At 46.4% G+C, this 20017-nt stretch overlaps 1 protein-coding gene across 5 annotated transcripts in view; it reads left to right on the forward strand.

The window, feature by feature from the left end:
- rnf220a (ring finger protein 220a) overlaps positions 1-6464 on the forward strand; it is a 204179-nt gene extending 197715 nt beyond the window's left edge. For all 5 annotated transcript variants that reach the window (XM_024391625.2, XM_042307710.1, XM_024391627.2 and 2 more), the window contains one exon: positions 3515-6464. In XM_024391625.2, the coding sequence (XP_024247393.1) occupies positions 3515-3586 (72 nt within the window). In that variant the 3' untranslated portion in view covers positions 3587-6464. The remainder of the gene's footprint in view (positions 1-3514) is intronic.
- Positions 6465-20017: the final 13553 nt, after the last annotated feature.

The following is a 20017-nucleotide window of genomic DNA, read 5'->3' on the forward strand; positions in this document are numbered from 1 at the left end:
GAGAGAAAGTAAACAGCTTGATTGTATGTTTAGTGGAGATGTTCTGTGTATAAAGTTATGTGGGAGAGTCAAAAGGCATCTAAAAACACACTGAGCTGTTCTTAACTGGTCTGGGGCAGGCGCTAAATAACCAGCATTTTCAACTACAACTTTAACGATGGTTTTGGAAAACCGCCCCGAGATTTAACGATGTTCCTACGAAGGTTCTGACGATGAACTTAGCCTTAAGATGCTCTTGGAAAAGCAGGCCCAGTACGGTATGCCCAGCCCGGCAGAGAAACCTCCAGGACCACTGCTGTAGCCTTTGTTTTGGGGAGCATTTGTTGTTCCTGGTGCACTATGCCCTCTGCTCTCTCCTCCTCTCCTGTTTTTAGCTGCTCTCTCTCACCAGGGAAACCGGATGGCTTTGTCCACTAACACTTTTTGCTTCTACACACGGAAGCAATTCATAAGAAAATGCTTCCCAGCCACAGTTTAGCCCTCCTCTCTCCTTCACCAATATACAATATATTAAATACGCTGCTGTGTTTTTTTTATTATCACAAAGCCCTGTGTGTGAAAGACAAAGGCGGTGGAGGGAGAAGGGCTGAGAAGGGGAACACGGAGGGTTGGTTAAGAAATGTGTGCCTGCTGCAGCAGCTTGTTCCTAATGTGGGCATTAAAATGTTGCCCGAAGACAGCAATAAAAGCGTTGCGCGGCAGGGCTCCCCGCGTCTTCATCAAAGGAAATGCATGTAATCTAGTTACCGTCGGGCATTTTTTTAGGATTTAATAGAGCGCGGCAGCTGGCGTGCAATGTGAGAAGCCCACACCGTACACCAGGCTCATTAAGATCAGGTAACTCCTTTATTTTATATGAAGAAATGCAAGAAAGGCCGTAATTTCTTTGTGTAAAGAGGGGAGAGATGGAGAACCTGGTTCTCATTGGAGCCAGGGTGGAGGAGGGGGGGTTCTTAGTGGAAATTCAAGCAGTCTGGCTGAGGTGTACAACAATATACAAAGACGATACGGTATGGTAGCTCGTCTGTCTGTCTGCAAGGTGGTTAGGCACTAATTTAAGTTCAGAGTGATCTTTATTCACTTTTGAAATTAACCTGAAGGCTGTTAAGACATAACAAGAGAGCTTATCAGTTTGGGCTTGGTCCAAGACTCCCTAACAGTTTCTCTGAGTGCATGTTACTGTTACGGAGACCACCTCCACTCAAGGCCCCTCCGCCCCTTTACTTAGCCTGGTCATCTTTGGGCTCCACATGAGCAGACCTGTTGGGAGCTACAAATCCTCTTTGCTCCGGGGGGAGAGAGCTGTTCAGGGCTACCTGGGCCCCCCAGCTGCCCCTGCTCCGGTGGGAGAGTTTTCCAGACCCCCTGACTCTCGGTGGGAGAGTTGTCCAGGCCCCATGACTCTGGGTGGGAGAGTTGTCCAGACCCCCTGACTCTAGGTGGGAGAGTTGTCCAGGCCCCCTGACTCTAGGTGGGAGAGTTGTCCAGGCCCCTGACTCTAGGTGGGAGAGTTGTCCAGGCCCCCTGACCAGGCCCCCTGACTCTAGGTGGGATAGTTGTCCAGGCCCCCTGACTCTAGGTGGGATAGTTGTCCAGACCTCCTGACTCTAGGTGGGAGAGTTGTCCAGACCCCCCCTGACTCTAGGTGGGATAGTTGTCCAGACCTCCTGACTCTAGGTGGGAGAGTTGTCCAGGACCCCCCCCTGACTCTAGGTGGGAGAGTTGTCCCCCCCCCCTGACTCTAGGTGGGAGAGTTGTCCAGGTGGGAGAGTTGTCCAGACCCCCTGACTCTAGGTGGGAGAGTTGTCCCCCTGACTCTAGGTGGGAGAGTTGTCCAGGCCCCCCCCCTGACTCTAGGTGGGAGAGTTGTCCAGGCCCCCTGACTCTAGGTGGGAGAGTTTCCAGGCCCCCTGACTCTAGGTGGGAGAGTTGTCCAGACCTCCTGACTCTAGGTGGTGGGGGAGAGTTGTCCAGACCCCCTGACTCTGACTCTCTAGGTGGGAGAGTTGTCCAGACCCCCTGACTCTAGGTGGGAGAGTTGTCCAGACCCCCTGACTCTAGGTGGGAGAGTTGTCCAGACCCCCTGGTTCTGGCAGCATGGAGACTCCACTGTTTGCCCACAGCTGAATGCTCCCTTGTCCCGAGGAAAGATGTAACACTGTGTACTTACACACACACCCACACACACAGGGCAAACCCAGCCCACCACTTGAGTGTGTCAGGACTCAGTGTATGAACTCTGCCCCCTAGTCCAGTAATTCCCACTATTTGCCCTCTGCATTCATTCCAGATAGATCTCAGGTCAGTCAGCTAGTAGCTGTCAGACTCTACATCCGCAGGTCCCCGTGTGCTGGAACTCATGCTCGGAGCACACACACAGGTAGTAGGCTACACCTCTTCCTCACACATCAGTGTGGTTCCAGTAACTTTCCCCGTACCCCTCTTTCCTGTTAATGGGCCAGTGACAGGAGACCCGTGAGAGTTCAGTGACAGCAGGTAGTCAACATGTCCCATGTCTTTTGTGTTTGAGCTTATATTTTAGGTTCTTCAAAGTAGCCACCCTTTGCCTTGACAGTTTTTCACACTCTTGGCATTCTCTCAACCAGCTTCATGAGGTAGTCACCTGGAATGCATTTCAATTAACAGGTGTGCCTTGTTTTAAAAAAACTTTAAAAACAAGGTGACCCCAGAAAGACAGATAGAGATGGGTAAATTAGACCTGCATTTTGTCTTTAAATTACTGTATCATAGGCCTAGCTGTCACAAGAAAAGCACTTACCATGATGAGATGATACTGTCGGTCTACATGCATTGTGAACTGGGCTCCATACTGAGATCCAGATTTAGACAGCGCATATAATTTAACAGTTCCATTTCACGCCATGCTGTTCGTATAAATCATTTATTATAATTGACCGGTTTCTTGTAGTTATTTATCCCGGGAAAATGGAGTGTTTTTGGATGGTAAATCCTAGTAAATCTTGTTTACCAGGTTTCCACCATTCTCTAACCACCACAACCACCTATTTTGGCACAGCGCAAGGAGACCACACAGCGTACCTTGCCCTGTTCTCTCAGCTTCTGCACCCGCTGTCTTTTAATTACACCCACACAACACGGCTTTATAGGAGATGGCAATGATTCAAAGTGGCAGAGAGCAGAACAGAACAGAGCAGGAGTCCTGGAACAGGATGATCAGCAGGCTTTGATGATTCACGTGCTCTACTATAGGCCGTCTGTCTGACTGGCGGATACATGCATGTGTCTCCACACTCTGTGGCTGGATGTGGGCTGCATGCCAGTATAGTTTGGTTAGCTACTCTTATGTGGTTTTATACCTGTTCTTTACTGTTGTGGTTGTTTTGATCTATTACAGGACTATTTCTGTACTGTCAGTCAGTTGAAGTACCGCATTTCACCAGGGTTGTTTGACAAGCATTCTGTTTTACTCAAACTTTTAACTGCTCATATTGTGACCTAAACAATGACCCTTTTCTCTCTTTCTCTCCCACAGGGAAATAAGAAACTTTGCCCACAATGCAACACCATCACATCGCCAGGAGATCTAAGGCGCGTCTACTTGTGAAGAAGACTACGCCTTCCCTGACCGGCCTCCCCCTCCAACCCCCCCACTCCATGTTTTCCTCTTTTTATTTCCATTTGTTCTCACCGTTTGTGTTTTGGGGTTTGTAAAGCCCCCCCCCATAGCTTAAAGAGACAAGACTGATGTCTTGATTGACTCTTCCGATCAGGGGAGGACTGACTGATTGATCAACCAACCCGGTTGGGAACAGAACCGAACCCAGTTGCCCATTATGTCTGAGTGTTCTCAGAATGACAAATAAACCAACCACCCCTCTCTGGCTCCTCCAACCGCCTGCCTGCCCTCAAGTGGTGAGTGGTCCACTCCACAGTCAAATCCCCTCCACCCTGGCTCACACTTCTGGTTCTATGTGTTTTCATCCTTTAGCTCTCAGGCAACCCAGCTTTACACTCATGGAGCCCTCCTCCCTTGCTTGCCTCACCATCGTCTCACCATGCTGAAAGGTGTGTTCAGGTAGGAGGAGGTGGTGATGTAACCCCCCCCCCCCTCCTTTTTACCATCACTGCTCGCTGTGTGTAGAAAACCCATCTTGGTCCAAGCCATCAGGACAGCCAAGCTAGATATTGAGCTGGCCGCCGGTCGTTGCACCCTGCTTGAAGGCCTGGTAAGGGGGAAAGGAAAACGATGAACTCTGAGCTTTCTACCAAACTGACAACCTCAGAACATCCAGAGGATCCTCTTCTTTTCAGCCTCTTTTTTTCCTTTTGTGGTCTTAAATCGTGAAGTCAACCAAATTCCAAGAATCAGTGCAAGCACATGTATAATAGTGTATGTTAGTTTACAGTGTTGTGTGTAAATGACATAGAGCTTACACTTCTATACATATGTGCACACATGCTTACACACATTCACACATATGCGCGCTCGCACACACACACAAACTCACACACACACAAACTCACAAAAGTATATATTAATAAAGTCCAGTTTTTAGTTAGAGTTTTGAGGAAGGGTAGGGAGTGATGTTTAATCAATGTGAAAAAGAAAGCCCTATTTTTCAACCAATGTTGTCGTCTTGAGGTTGAAGTTGTATTTCATTGTACAGGAATAGATTTAAGTCACAATAATAATAATAATAAACTACTCAACTAGAAATTCAAGGTTTAGATGGTGTACATTTTTTCTTCAACTATACAGTAAAAGCTGTCGAAGTTTTAAACCTAAAGCAAGGAGTATATGTTTTTTGATTTGATGTTTTAATGGAAAGGTTCACATCGCTCTAACACTAGATGAGGGGAGATGATGGCTTTAATTTGTTACGGAACTGCAACGCTGGTCAAATGAACCGCTGTTTCCTAAATCACAACCGGGAACACAGTTGAGTTAACCTCCACCTACGCTGCTTGTCCTCAGTTGACCAGCCTACCTGTTGATTAAATCACTTTACTGATCACTTAGGTTTTCTGTTTTGAACCTCCACTCTGATAAAGCCTCAAAAGATACTTCTCCAGAAATGTTTTTGAGTGTTGCTTCCATTGTGCGACCTAGCCAGGCTTCCAACCTGGCAACTCGTCAAGGCAGGTCCTTCCCATCTGTGAGGGAAGGAGCAGTGGGCCGACATGTTGTCCCAGCCCACTCTGACTGCCCAAGCCCAGTTACTGAACACTTCCCCACAGCAAGGTGATGTGCTTTGTAGTTGTAAAACAATGTATCCTGTGATGTCTGTATTGATGTAAGCTGACAAAAAAGAAAGAAGAATTTCAAGGTTTATGACTGAATTCAAACCCCCAACAGAAACCCAACAGATATACTACAGGGTTAAATTCCCTGACACTGGGACGGATTTCCATGGATTCTTTTTTTCTTTCTATTTTTTCTCCAATAATGAAAAGGACTGGAATTGGTCAAACTCCGAAATTATCCTCTTTTCCTAAATGCATGATGGTCATGACTTTTTTTACATGAAAGTGGAGGTTAAGTGGCCCCAGACAGTCGTTCTGACATCGACTGAAGTTTCAGTCATGGGATTATTTTGTTGCTTTAACCCCTGTGTATTAACACATGTACAGAACAGAAATGTTACATTTTCAGTGAAGGGGAACAATAGATGATGGCTTTAATCACATGCAAAGCGTTGGATATTTATTTCAGTCCAGACCTTCTGGTTTCCATTCACATCCATTTTCTTCACGGACTAGCGTCTTCAGAACTGTCTCCAGTTTAGTGTTTATTGCGGGGGGGGTGGGTTTCTGTTTAAGCTTGTCCTTGATCATCTCCCTACATTGTGGATTTAGATGCTATTTTACAAGGATTATTTGAGTCATAGGGATGGCTGCAATGTAGACCTACAGCAGATTTGTTTTCATAAAAGCAGTATACAACATCTTTAGTACAGTATTATTGTTCCTGTAAAAGGAATGTTCTGGAGCAACCTGTTTGAAGGGATGATCACAGGCTCGTAGAACTTCAAAGGATCCGTAGAACAATTCCACATTGTTACACAGATCCCCCCCCCCCTCAATACCTCTGTTCATTCATACAGTACGTGTGTGTGTATAGGTTTGTGTTCTAGTTTCACTTTAGTCACGTGTACAGGTAACCATGCATAGGCAAATGAACACTTAGAGCTGTGCAACAGTATGTGTGGGGCACCTTTGAACCCGTAATAGGATGTTTGAGCTGACTGCACTTGTGTGTCAAGACAAGTTGTGTGAATCTGCTTCACAACACTGTTAAGGGTTAAGGTCTTCTCTCACTTTGTGGTTCCTTCAACTGGAGATTTATTTCAACCTGCCCCAAAGATGACAAATTGCACAAGATGATTGTGTCAAATAATTTGTGTCTTGTATATTCTTGAAAATGGTACGTGTCTTTCCCGTTTGTAAACTACATTTGACATTAATTAAATGATTGTAAATCAGAAGTGTGCCGCCTCTTCACAGATCTCATCACTCACTGTACTCGTTGCTCATTACTCTCTTTAGGTCCTGAATATGAATTAACATTGAAAACATCTATGCTGAACAAAAATATAAACACAACCAACAACAATTCCAAAGCTTTACCTGAGTTATAGTTCATATAAGGAAATTAATTCATTAAGGCCCTAATCTACGGATTTCACGACTGGTAGTACAGATGTGCATCTGTTTGGTTACAGATACCTTCAAGAAAAGCTAGGGGCGTGGATCAGAAAACCAGTCGGTATCTGGTGTGACCATTTGCCTCATTCAGCGTGGCATGTTTCCTTCGCATAGAGTTGTTCAGGCTGTTGATTGTGGCCTGTGGAATGTCCCACTCCTCTTCAATGGCTGTGTGAAGTTGCTGGATATTAGCGGGAACTGGAAGACATGTCGTACATGTCGATCCAGAGCATCCCAAACATGCTCAATGGGTGACATGTCTGGTGAGTATGCAGGCCATGGAAGAACTGGGACATTTTCAGCTTCCAGGAATTGTGTACAGATCATTGCAACATGGGGCCGTGTATTTTCATACTGAAACATGAGGTGATGGCGGCGGCTAAATGGCACGACAATGGGCCTCAGGATCTCATAACGGTATCTGTGCATTCAAATTGCGATTGATAAAATGCAATTGTGTTCATTGTCCGTAGCTTATGCCTGCCCATACCATAACCCCACCGCCACCATGGGGCACTCTGTTCACAACATGGACATCAAACCGCTCGCCCCCACACAACGGCATAAACGTGGTCTGTGGTTACAAGGCCAGTTGGACGTACTGCCAAATTCTCTAAAACAATGTTGGCAGTGGCTTATGGAAGAGAAATTAACAGTACATTATCTGGCAACAACTCTGGTGGACATTCCTGCCGTCAGCATGCCAATTGCACACTTCACTTCAGACAACTGTGGCAATGTGTTGTGTGACAAACCTGCACATTTTAGAGTGGCCTTTTATTGTCCCCAGCACAAGCTGCACCTGTGTAATGATCATGCTGTTTAATCAGCTTCTTGATATGCCACACCAGTCAGGTAGATGGATTATCTTGGCAAAGAAGAAATGCTCACTAACAGGGATGTGAACAAATTTGTGCACAAAATTTGAGAGTAAGCTTTTTGTGCGTATGGACAATTCTGGAATCTTTTATTTCAGCTCATGAAACATGGGACCAACACTTTACATGTTGCCTTTATATTTTTTGTTCAGTATAGTTAAACCAGGAGAACGTTTCATATGACATGGTGAGTGATCAGAATTTCTATGTTTTCCCAACAGCCAAACCAATGATTAGCAATTCCTCTAGAATCAAGGTATTCAAAATGAGACTGCTGGAAATAGCAGCCTCCGTTGCCATCTAGAGGCAAAATGTGTCCACTAACTCTAAAGTGTTTCTCACTCCCAAACGCCCTAATTATGGGTGCTCTCCAGATGGTGCGGCAGGCTGAGGCAAGGGAAAGTGTGTGTGCTTGTTAACATAACTAGAACAATCCAGCCAAGGAACACTGCCCATTCAGCAGAAACCTGTTACAGTAATTTGGTGAAATTACTACAAGATGATCACTGAAAGTAATTTTTCTCCTTGCCGCCGCTTAGATCCATGGCCAAACCTTGAATTCAACACATATTGTCTTTCTGATGTCGAGGTAAATAAAGGCACATCCAGGAAAAAAAGCGAAACAATCCCTAAAATTCATGTAAGTGTTATCAGATGCTAATGAACTAGTGATAAATAAGTTGGAAAGGAGGCAGGGTTCCAAAAAACTTCCTGTGGAACTTCACCTCGTACTCCTGCTGAAGGTTCTGGAAGGTCCCAAAAGGATGGAGCCCCAAAGTCAGGGTTTTTGCGTCTAAATGGTAGCCTATTCCCTATATAGTGCACTACTTTTGACCAGAGCCCTATGTGCTATATAGTAGACTATATAGGGGACAGGGTCAGTGCCATTTGGGACCTTGCCTGGTAGGTTGTAGGTGTTTACCAACCCAACAGTGAGCCTGAGTCTTCTTTCCTCGTGGGTTTTATGACTGGGGCCTTGCCCAGAGAGAGGTTGACTGACTGGCTATGGGCCTGTATATAGCAATCTGAGGTATGGTCAGTCTAAAACCATGGGAAATCATCACTCAATCTTACCCCAATAAGCAAGGAGAGGACAGGATGGGGTCAATCAGATTAGGATTGACCAGTGGCTAAACACGCTTAATACCCCCTGAGTGTGAAGTGTGTGGGGGTCAAAGTGGAGAAGGAGTGACCACTAGGCTGGAGGTGGGGGCTGAGGGTTTGGGGGCAGGAGGCCAGATTAAATGTGCCTATATGGTTAAATGAACGTCACAGAGCCTGTATCATTTACCCCCCTGCCCAGCATGTCAAGAGGTTGCAGGCCAGACACCCAACCAATCCATAACTGGTGCATTAGAGGAGCTGTGGCTGAGGGTCGGGTTACGGCTAGTCTTGGAGCCTGAGTGGCTCTGGACCCAGGAAGTGGGGGCTCCAAGTCAAGGCAGATCTATAGAAATTGCTTTTGGAGGTCAAAGCTTGTCCTGATGGGGGAGTATAGAATGTGGGGGCCATTATTGCTAGTTTACAAACATCTCCACAGACCGATCAATAGGACAGGCCTTCCCTGCTGTGTTCGGTAATTGCTCTATTGCATTGCCTGTCTGTACCAATGGTAATTTACACCTTCACGTGGGAATTTGACTTGGACCCCCTACCCTACCTCCCCCTACTAGCATCCTCCTCTTCCTCTGGCACTCAGCATATCGCTCCTGGTACATCTCATTCAATTAAGGGTCTGCTCTCCACCATGGCCTTTTTACAACATCGATCCAACCCAAGGTGGTTCATCGGAAAAGGATTTGGTCAGTCAGGGGATCTCTGTTTGGAGAAAAGGGAAGGGAGAGTGTTTGACATATTCCATATGGTGTTGTGTCCTTTTCTGTTTCCGATCGTGGTGGTGCCAGAGATGTCTGACTCATCGCGAGTTTGAGTTGCCTACAGAAAGGGCCGTTTGAACCAGTTAAGAGGTTTAGGCAGGTCAATCAGCTGATCAAACAGCCAATCTCTCCTATACACCACCTATCATTATCCTAATATTACGGCTAATCACCTTGTATTTACTATCTTTTACACAGGTGTGCAGGTGTTTTTCACCTCAATAATCACCTTTTTCAGGTATACGAACTCTCAAAAAAAGAAACAACTATTTCAAACAAGTGCAAAAAAGAAACTCTTATTGTTCTCCAGAGTAATTACAGGAGGAAAAGCAGCCCGTAGAAGCCAGCATCTTTACTAAACCCTAGCTAGCGCAGTTGTCAATGTCTTCCGAGTCCTCTTCTCTGCCTAGCTAATCCCATAATTACAGTTTCGATAAATTGCTTTCATTTCCATGAATGCTTAAGAGATTGGAGAATGACGTTATGTTGGTTTAGAGCGGGGTGTGTTTCAATAACAAGGCGAGGTGAGACTGCTACGGTGTGTGTTCATGTACAGGATTACTGTCATCCGCTATGTGTGCAATGAGACATTAAGTCAAAGCCACCAGAGAAACCTAAAACCTCCATGTGGGAGTGCGCCAAAGTTACCTTCCTAATCTCTCTCTCACAAAGTTGCGACTGATTTACATTAGCTGCCTCCTAATGCTTTACAGCTATTGTGATGAAATTAAAAGTTTGCAATTTGGCTGCCCACACACACCCACATCCCACACAGTGTTGATGCCTAGTATGAAGTTATCACACTAGGCTATTGTAGCCAACACATTTTTTGGCATGGGATTTTTCCATACAATTTTATGAAATGTTTGTATGCAAGCAATAACTACTTACATTTCTGTTATTCAGCCAACTTGTGATTTACTATCACTGTCCACATGGGGGCACTAAGAAGCAAGACAGTGTTTTTTCAAGGAGATGCCCGTCTGTACGTTTGATCAGGCTGTCAGTGGTGGAAGTAGCCTACTGTAGGTTCAAAAAATCACCCTTTGAAATCAGATTGATGATCAATTAAATAGTAGCTGTTTTGATAATAAACTAATGTGATAGAAGAGATGGAGTTGTGAATACATTTCCAATTTAGTCATTTAGCAGATGCTCTTATCCAGAGCAATTAGGGTTAAGGGCTCATTGACAGATCTGGGATTTGAACCAAGAACCTTTCGGTTACTGGAACAATGCTCTTAACCGCTAGGCTACCTGCCCCCCATTGAGTAGTTGTGTTCTTGTTCAACTCAACAAACACAGGCATATGATGATGATAATAATGTTTTCACACTTACTTTAGTAAAACAATATCGAAAATGGAAGTATTATTTTCAGTCTATGTGAAATACAATAGAAAACAACGCATTGCAAAACCTTTACCTAACTTTAGCTTCTATCCAGAGTTCAAGTTAACCAGGCCAGGCCAGGGCAGTGTTATGTTATATTAACCTACTGTCTGCCACTCCCCACATACACAGGAGCATGAACCTGCCACCCCTTGTCACCCTCAGCCACCCCCTGCCAAACCACACAGCCACCCACGAGAGACAGGTTCCAGACAACGAAGGCCTTTGATTGGGCCCCGCAATGAAGGCTGAGATGCTCCCACAATTATCAGAGACATTTCATCTTCTCCTCCCTGGCCCCTTCAACACACCACCTTTCATCTCCAGTTGGCCCCAGGGGGAACACTGAGGGTTTTGTGTGTGGTGATGGGGACGGGGGTAGGGGAGAGCAGTGGAGGGGAATGGGAGGGGGTGGTCAAAGTTGCTGAGGGATTGCTTCGTATAGGTAGAGGTAGGAGGGAGAGAAAGGGGGGTTCTTAACGTAGTATCCACCTATTTTCCTATCTTGAAAGGGGGAGATGACAAATGGAGATCGGTGGGGTTGGGGGGATGAGGGTGAGAGGGTTGGGGGAGATGACCCCCCACTGCTGACTGTGGCTGTACTTGGCCAACTGTGCGTGACGTTCAGACGTCATGGCTCTGCTGAAGAGAGAGAGAGCTAGAGAGAGAGAGAGAGAGAGCTAGAGAGAGAGAGAGATAAAATAGAGAGAGAGCTAGAGAGAGAGAGCTAGAAAGAAAGAGAGCTAGAGAGAGAGAAAGAGAGAGAGAGAGAGCTAGAAAGAAAGAAAGAAAGAAAGAGAGAGAGAGAGAGCTAGAGAGAGAGAAAGAGAGAGAGAGCTAGAGAAAGAGAGAGAGAGCTAGAGAGAAAGAGAGAGCTAGAGAGAGAGAAAGAGAGCTAGAGAGAGAGCGCTAGAGAGAGAGAGAGAGCAGTCTATGGTTCCTTGTGGGCAGCTTTAGGTCTTAAAGGGAGAGTCAAGTTCATTCACTAGTTGTGTTCTAACATTATGACAGAAACATACTTCATGTTAACGGCAATGTTAATGCTTCACAATCACTCCTCTAAGGTTACAACAGACAGGATCAGTAAAACGCATATGAAGTAAAGGTAAATCTTTGCTCACTCTAATGTAAACAGTCAAAGCAGTTCGCCAAGGCAGTTAGTCACCTCTAAGCCATGGGTAAATGACTGGAGTATTACCACTACACATTCTGTATTGGCAGAGTTGACTGTAGGCTAAATAGACCTGTTGTTTCTGAATGGAAGGTAAATTTACAACACCAGTCTGTTGCTACTCTTTCCTTAAGTCGCTGAATAAAGTCTTGATGGGATATTCCCCAGTAATTGGATGATAATACCTCTAATTAACAGCACTAATCTGTGTGATAAGTCTGCCACTGGGACATGAGTTGGTTTAGAGGGAAGTGTCTTGTAAGTGGGCTATTGTTGTTGAGTCTTTTACAAGGCAGAGTAAACTTCGCACTCATACCCCAACACAGGAACACAATGCATGGTTAAGGAGGACTTAGGTTCGATAAAGTCCACTACAATGTGTTTTCAGAGTTCTACAATGTTGTTTGACTAGAAAACACAGTGCTTTGTGCCAGCTCAAAGCTTAACATGCAAATGGATTAAATGAAGAAACAGTCATTTCAATGCAGTGCTGTCTATGAGAGTCTGTCTAGGGACAACGTAAAGCTGATTAGGTAATGCACTGCTTATAGATGTGTTGACAAGAAGTATAGCATCAGTCAGAACCAGCTCTTTTAAGAACAGCTGCGAAAAAGTCTTGAGGTGCTGAAGAAACTTTAAAGACACCGGTGCCAAGTAATAGCCCTGTCTATCTCAACATTTCTACTTTTCTATTTCTACTTAGAGTTACTGGGTAGCGGGTAGTTGGCTTATTACACTAACTACTTCAGGGAGTGATGTCCCTGCCATACATGAGTCACAGGCTCAGCTGGCGCCGGCTGTCATTCCTCGTAACCCCCCAGGGTTACGAGGGACCACTGCTATGGGTAAAATAGTATGCTATGGAAACAGGCTGTTCAGGGCTATTCACCCGCATAGTCGCCAGAACCGAAAACTACAAAGAAGAATCCATGATGACAGAGTAAACTCATTTTACCATGGGCCTGTTTGAACTTTTTGATGATTGACCCTTCACCTCTAATCAAATAAAACTGTTTTGTCTCATGCGCCGGATACAACAGATGTAGACCTTACAGTGAAATGCTTACTTTACAAGCTCTTTCCCAACAATGTTGAGTTAAATAGGAAAAGAAGAACACATGATAAATTAAACACACATGAATGAAGCTATATACACTGCTCAAAAAAATAAAGGGAACACTAAAATAACACATCCCAGATCTGAATGAATTAAATATTCTTATTAAGTACTTTTTTCTTTACATAGTTGAATGTGCTGACAACAAAATCACGCAAAAATGATCAATGGAAATCAAATTTATCAACCCATGGAGGTCTGGATTTGGAGTCACACTCAAAATTAAAGTGGAAAACCACATTACAGGCTGATCCAACTTTGATGGAATGTCCTTAAAACAAGTCAAAATGAGGCTCAGTAGTGTGTGTGGCCTCCACATGCCTGTATGACCTCCCTACAACACCTGGACATGCTCCTGATGAGGTGGCGGATCCTGAGGGATCTCCTCCCAGACCTGGACTAAAGCATCCGCCAACTCCTGGACAGTCTGTGGTGCACGTGGCGTTGGTGGATGGAGAGAGACATGATGTCCCAGATGTGCTCAATTGGATTCGGGTATGGGGAACGGGCGGGCGGGCCAGTCCATAGCATCAATGCCTTCCTCTTCCAGGAACTGCTGACACACTCCAGCCACATGAGGTCTAGCATTGTCTTGCATTAGGAGGAACCCAGGGCCAACCGCACCAGGATATGGTCTCACAAGGGGTCTGAGGATCTCATCTCGATACCTAATGGCAGTCAGGCTACCTCTGGCGAGCACATGGAGGGCTGTGCGTCCCCCCAAAGAAATGCCACCCCACACCATGACTGACCCACCGCCAAACCGCTCATGCTGGAGGATGTTGCAGGCAGCAGAACGTTCTCCACGGCGTCTCCAGACTCTGTCACGTCTGTCACGTGCTCAGTGTGAACCTGCTTTCTTCTGTGAAGAGCACAGGGCGCCAGTGGCGAATTTGCCAATCTTGGTGTTCTCTGGCAAACGTCCTGCACGGTGTTGGGCTGTAAGCACAACCCCCACCTGTGGACGTCGGGCCCTCATACCACCCTCATGGAGTCTGTTTCTGACCGTTTGAGCAGACACATGCACATTTGTGGCCTGTTGGAGGTCATTTTGCAGGGCTCTGGCAGTGCTCCTCCTGCCTCTCCTTGCACAAAGGCGGAGGTAGCGGTCCTGCTGCTGGGTTGTTGCCCTCCTATGGCCTCCTCCACGTCTCCTGATGTACTGGCCTGTCTCCTGGTAGCGCCTCCATGCTCTGGACACTACGCTGACAGACACAGCAAACCTTCTTGCCACAGCTCGCATTGATGTTCTATCCTGGATGAGCTGCACTACCTGAGCCACTTGTGTGGGTTGTAGACTCCATCTCATGCTACCACTAGAGTGAAAGCACCGCCAGCATTCAAAAGTGACCAAAACATCAGCCAGGAAGCATAGGAACTGAGAAGTGGTCTGTGGTCACCACCTGCAGAACCACTCCTTTATTGGGGGTGTATTGCTAATTGCCTATAATTTCCACCTGTTGTCTATTCCATTTGCACAACAGCATGTGAAATTTATTGTCAATCAGTGTTGCTTCCTAAGTGGACAGTTTGATTTCACAGAAGTGTGATTGACTTGGAGTTACATTGTGTTGTTTAAATGTTCCCTTTATTTTTTTGAGCAGTGTACAACGAGTGGCAATACAATATCTTTGTGCAGGGGTACGAAGTAGTTCAAGTGGATACACTATATATTCAAAGTATGTGGACACCCCTTCAAATTAGTGGATTCGGCTATTTCAGCCACAACCATTGCTGACAGGTGTATAAAATTGAGCACACCACCGTGCGATCTCCGTAGACAAATATTGGCAGTGGAATGGCCTTACTGAAGAGCTCAAAGACTTTCAACTTGGCACCGTCATAGGATGACACCTTTCCAATAAGTCAGATTTCTACCCTGCTAGAACTTCCCAGGTCAACTGTAAAGTGCTGTTATTGTGAGGTGGAAACATCTAGGAGCAACAACGGCTCAGCCGCGAAGTGACAAGCCACAGAAGCTCACAGAACGGGACCGCCGAGTGCTGAAGCATGTAACGCGTAAAAATCGCCTGTCCTTGGTTGCAACACTCACTACCGAGTTCTAAACTGCCTCTGGAAGCAACGGCAGCACAATAACTGTTCGACGGGAACTTCATGAAATGGGTTTCCATGGCCGAGCAGCGGCACACAAGCCTAAGATCACCATGCGCAATGCCAATCGTTAGCTGGAGTGGTGTAAAGCTCGTTGCCATTGGACTCTGGAGCAATGGAAATGTGTTCTCTGGAGTGATGATTCACGCTTCACCATCTGGCAGTCCGACAGATTAATCTGAATTTGGCGGATGCTAGGAGAATGCTACCTACCCCAATGCATAGTGCCAACTGTAAAGTTTGGTGGAGGAGGAATAATGGTCTGGGGCTATTTTTCTTGGTTCGGGCTAGGCCCATTAGTTCCAGTGAAGGGAAATCTTAATGCTACATCATACAATGACATTGTAGACGATTCTGTGCTTCCAACTTTGTGGCAACAGTTTGGAGAAGGCCCTTTCCTGTTTCAGCATGACAATACCCCGTGCACAAAGCGAGGTCCATACAGAAATGGTTTGTTGAGATTGGTGTGGAATAACTTGACTGCCCTGCACAGGGCCCCAACCTCAACCCCATCGAACACCTTTGGGATGAATTGGAACTGACTACGAGCCAGGTCTAACCACCCAACATCAGTGCCCGACCTCACTTCTATCTTGTGGCTGAATAGAAGCAAGTCCCCGCAGCAATGTTCCAACATCTAGTGGAAAGCCTGTCTAGAAGAGTGGAGGCTGTTATAGCAGCAAAAAGGGGACCAACTCCATATTAATTCCCATGATTTTGGAATGAGATGTTCGACGAGCCGGTGTCCACATCCTTTTGGTCATGTAGCGCATGTCACCTCGCCACTGGGCCAGTGGAATGTCTTATTGAGAAACCATTCCTATAGAAGCACCACCACTGTATCCACTTGACAGGCCAGAGATATATAAAACAGGAAGGGGATTCCTCTGTGTGTTTGCTCCTGTATCTCCCATCTCCAGGATGACAACACACTAATCTTTCCAGTAAATATGAAGTCAGGAGGAAACCAGTGGGACACTGTTGACTCTTCCTTGTCTGTTATCCCCATAGGGGGCTGCTGTTATCTGATGCATAGGCATAGGATAGACTGACACACTTGGCACCCTGGTGCTTTATACCGCTGCTATCTTAGCTACAGTACTTTAATTTATTTACCTCTAATTATGCAAACTATAACACACTCTACCTGGTTATTCAGTGGTTATTACTGAGTGTCATAGGAAATAATGTAAGCGAGGGGATTATTTGAGTTAATGGGGAGTTGTGAGGTAACGAATGCTTGAAATCCCAACTCAAAATCTACAAGCCTGTAATGGAGAGCAAAAGAAACAGATGAAGGTTAAACGATTCCTGGCTGCTGTATTGGATGTTTGCATAAGGTTTAACAGACCTACTAATATGCATATGTTGGTTTTGAGTTATGAATAGATGTTGTCTTATGATGATTCAATGAGTCCAGTGGGTTTGGTTGTCAGCTGTCATTCTGTACATGCCTCTGAGTTATGCCCTTATCACAATCTTTGGGACATAGGCTATGGCTTTTTATCAGCATGATACTGTACGTTGGTGTACATTAGGTGTGTACATTAGTGTATGTTAGTGTACATTAGATATAGAATTGCAGCTGGAAGACAAGAAGTTCAAAGTCTGGAGTTGAACTAATCTTATCCTTCCTTGTGCTCTTCTCATGTTGATGTTTTATGACAGACAGGGCTCTAAATCAACCAGAGGTCGTTCAAGATTTACTTAGCTATAAAGGTCAGGACACTGTTACAGTCTGCACCCCTGTCTCTGTCTGTCTGCCTGCCTGCCTGCCTCCCTACCATATAGCTGCTGTAGGGGGTGCCTCCACTGTCTCTTCTTCCTGGAGAGGGTCAGCCCTGGGATGGCACGCTGGCCACTGGAGACGTTCAGTCCTGGGATGGCACGTTGGCCACTGGAGAGGGTCAGCCCTGGGATGGCACGCTGGCCACTGGAGACGTTCAGTCCTGGGATGGCACGCTGGCCACTGGAGAGGGTCAGTCCTGGGATGGCACGCTGGCCACTGGAGACGTTCAGTCCTGGGATGGCACGCTGGCCACTGGAGACGTTCAGTCCTGGGATGGCACGTTGGCCACTGGAGAGGGTCAGTCCTGGGATGGCACGCTGGCCACTGGAGAGGGTCAGTCCTGGGATGGCACGCTGGCCACTGGAGACGTTCAGTCCTGGGATGGCACGCTGGCCACTGGAGAGGGTCAGTCCTGGGATGGCACGCTGGCCACTGGAGACGTTCAGTCCTGGGATGGCACGCTGGCCACTGGAGACGTTCAGTCCTGGGATGGCACGTTGGCCACTGGAGAGGGTCAGCCCTGGGATGGCACGCTGGCCACTGGAGACGTTCAGTCCTGGGATGGCACGTTGGCCACTGGAGAGGGTCAGCCCTGGGATGGCACGCTGGCCACTGGAGACGTTCAGTCCTGGGATGGCACGCTGGCCACTGGAGACGTTCAGTCCTGGGATGGCACGTTGGCCACTGGAGACGTTCAGTCCTGGGATGGCACGCTGGCCACTGGAGACGTTCAGTCCTGGGATGGCACGCTGGCCACTGGAGACGTTCAGTCCTGGGATGGCACGTTGGCCACTGGAGACGTTCAGTCCTGGGATGGCACGCTGGCCACTGGAGACGTTCAGTCCTGGGATGGCACGCTGGCCACTGGAGACGTTCAGTCCTGGGATGGCACGCTGGCCACTGGAGACGTTCAGTCCTGGGATGGCACGTTGGCCACTGGAGAGGGTCAGCCCTGGGATGGCACGCTGGCCACTGGAGACGTTCAGTCCTGGGATGGCACGCTGGCCACTGGAGAGGGTCAGTCCTGGGATGGCACGCTGGCCACTGGAGACATTTAGTCCTGGGATGGCACGCTGGCCACTGGAGAGGGTCAGTCCTGGGATGGCACGCTGGCCACTGGAGAGGGTCAGTCCTGGGATGGCACGCTGGCCACTGGAGACGTTCAGTCCTGGGATGGCACGCTGGCCACTGGAGAGGGTCAGTCCTGGGATGGCACGCTGGCCACTGGAGAGGAAATACTACAGTAGCTATGTTGGTCGATTGTATATATATATATATATATATATATATACGTACATACTTGTATATATGCCTGGCACCTACTACCATACCCTGTTTAAGGCACTTAAATCTTTTGTCTTGGCCATTTACCCTCTGAATGGAAGACATACACAAACCATGTCTCAATTGTCTCAGGGCTTAAACATCCTTCTTTAACCTGTCTCCACTTCGTCTACACAAATTGACAGAATTGTCTAGAATGTCATTGTATGCTGTAGCATTAAAATATTTCCCTTCACTGGAAGTAAGGTGCCCAGCCTGTAACGGTTTCCTTGTGTCGAAGGAGAGGCGGACCAAAATGCAGCGCGGTAGTTGTCCATGGTTTTTTAATTAGAAAACTGAACATGAACACATAACCAAAACAACAAAGTGAAAACCCGAAAACAGTCCCGTGTGGCACTAACACAGGAACAATCACCCACAAAACCCAACACCAAACAGGCTACCTAAATATGGTTCCCAATCAGAGACAATGACTAACACCTGCCTCTGATTGAGAACCATATCAGGCCAAACACAGAAACAGACAAACTAGACACACAACATAGAATGCCCACTCAGATCACACCCTGACCAAACAAAACATAGAAACATACAAAGCAAACTATGGTCAGGGTGTGACACAGCCTGAAAAGCAGCCCACCTAACTTTACAATTGGCACTATGCATTGGGGCAGGTAGCATTCTCCTGGCATCTGCCAAACCTAGATTTATCCGTCAGACTAGTGAAGGGAGATTCATCACTCTGAAGAATGCGTTTCCACTGCTCCAGAGTCCAATGGCTTTTACACCCAGCCAGGCGACGCTTGGCATTGCGCATGGTGATCTTAGGCTTGTGTGCGGCTGCTTAGCCATGGAAAATGATTTAATGAAGCTCCAGACAAACAATTATTGTGCTGACATTGCTTCCAGAGACATTTTGGAACCCGAGGACAGACGGTTTTTACACGCTACCTGCTTGTGTGACCTACCACTTCGCAGCTGAGCCGTTGTCACTCCTAGACAGTTCTACTTCAAAATAACAGCACTTACAGTTGACTGTGGCAGCTCTAGCAGGGCAGAAATTTGACGAACTGACTCGCTGGAAAGGTGGCATCCTATGATGGTGCCACGTTGAAAGTCACTGGGCTCTTCAATAAGGCCATTCTACTGCCAATGTTTGACTACGGAGAACACATGGGTGTGTGATCAATTTTATACACCTGTCAGCAACCAGTGTGGCTGAAATAGCCGAATCCACTCATTTGAAGGGTTGTCCACATACTTTTGCATATATAGTGTATATCATTAGCCTGTATGTATTCTTAGATATACAGTGCATTCGGAAAATATTCAGACCCCTTGACTTTTTCCATGTTTTGTTACGTTCCAGCTTTATTCTACACCTGCATTGCTTACTGTTTGGGGTTTTAGGCTGGGTTTCTGTACAGCACTTTGAGATATCAGCTGATGTACGAAGGGCTATATTTATGTGATTTCTAAAATGGATTAAATTGATGTTTTCACTCATTAATCTACACACAATAACCCATAATGACAAAGCAAAAACAGGTTTTAAGATTTTTTTTGCAAATTTATAAAAATAAAAAAAAACATAAGAACATAAGTATTCAGACCCTTTCCTCAGTACTTTGTTGAAGCACCTTTGACAGCAGTTACAGCGTCGAGTCTTTGGTATGACGCTACAAGCTTGGCACACCTGAATTTGGGGAGT

The sequence above is a fragment of the Oncorhynchus tshawytscha genome, linkage group LG28, assembly GCF_018296145.1.
Source record: "Oncorhynchus tshawytscha isolate Ot180627B linkage group LG28, Otsh_v2.0, whole genome shotgun sequence".
Lineage (NCBI taxonomy): Eukaryota > Metazoa > Chordata > Actinopteri > Salmoniformes > Salmonidae > Oncorhynchus > Oncorhynchus tshawytscha.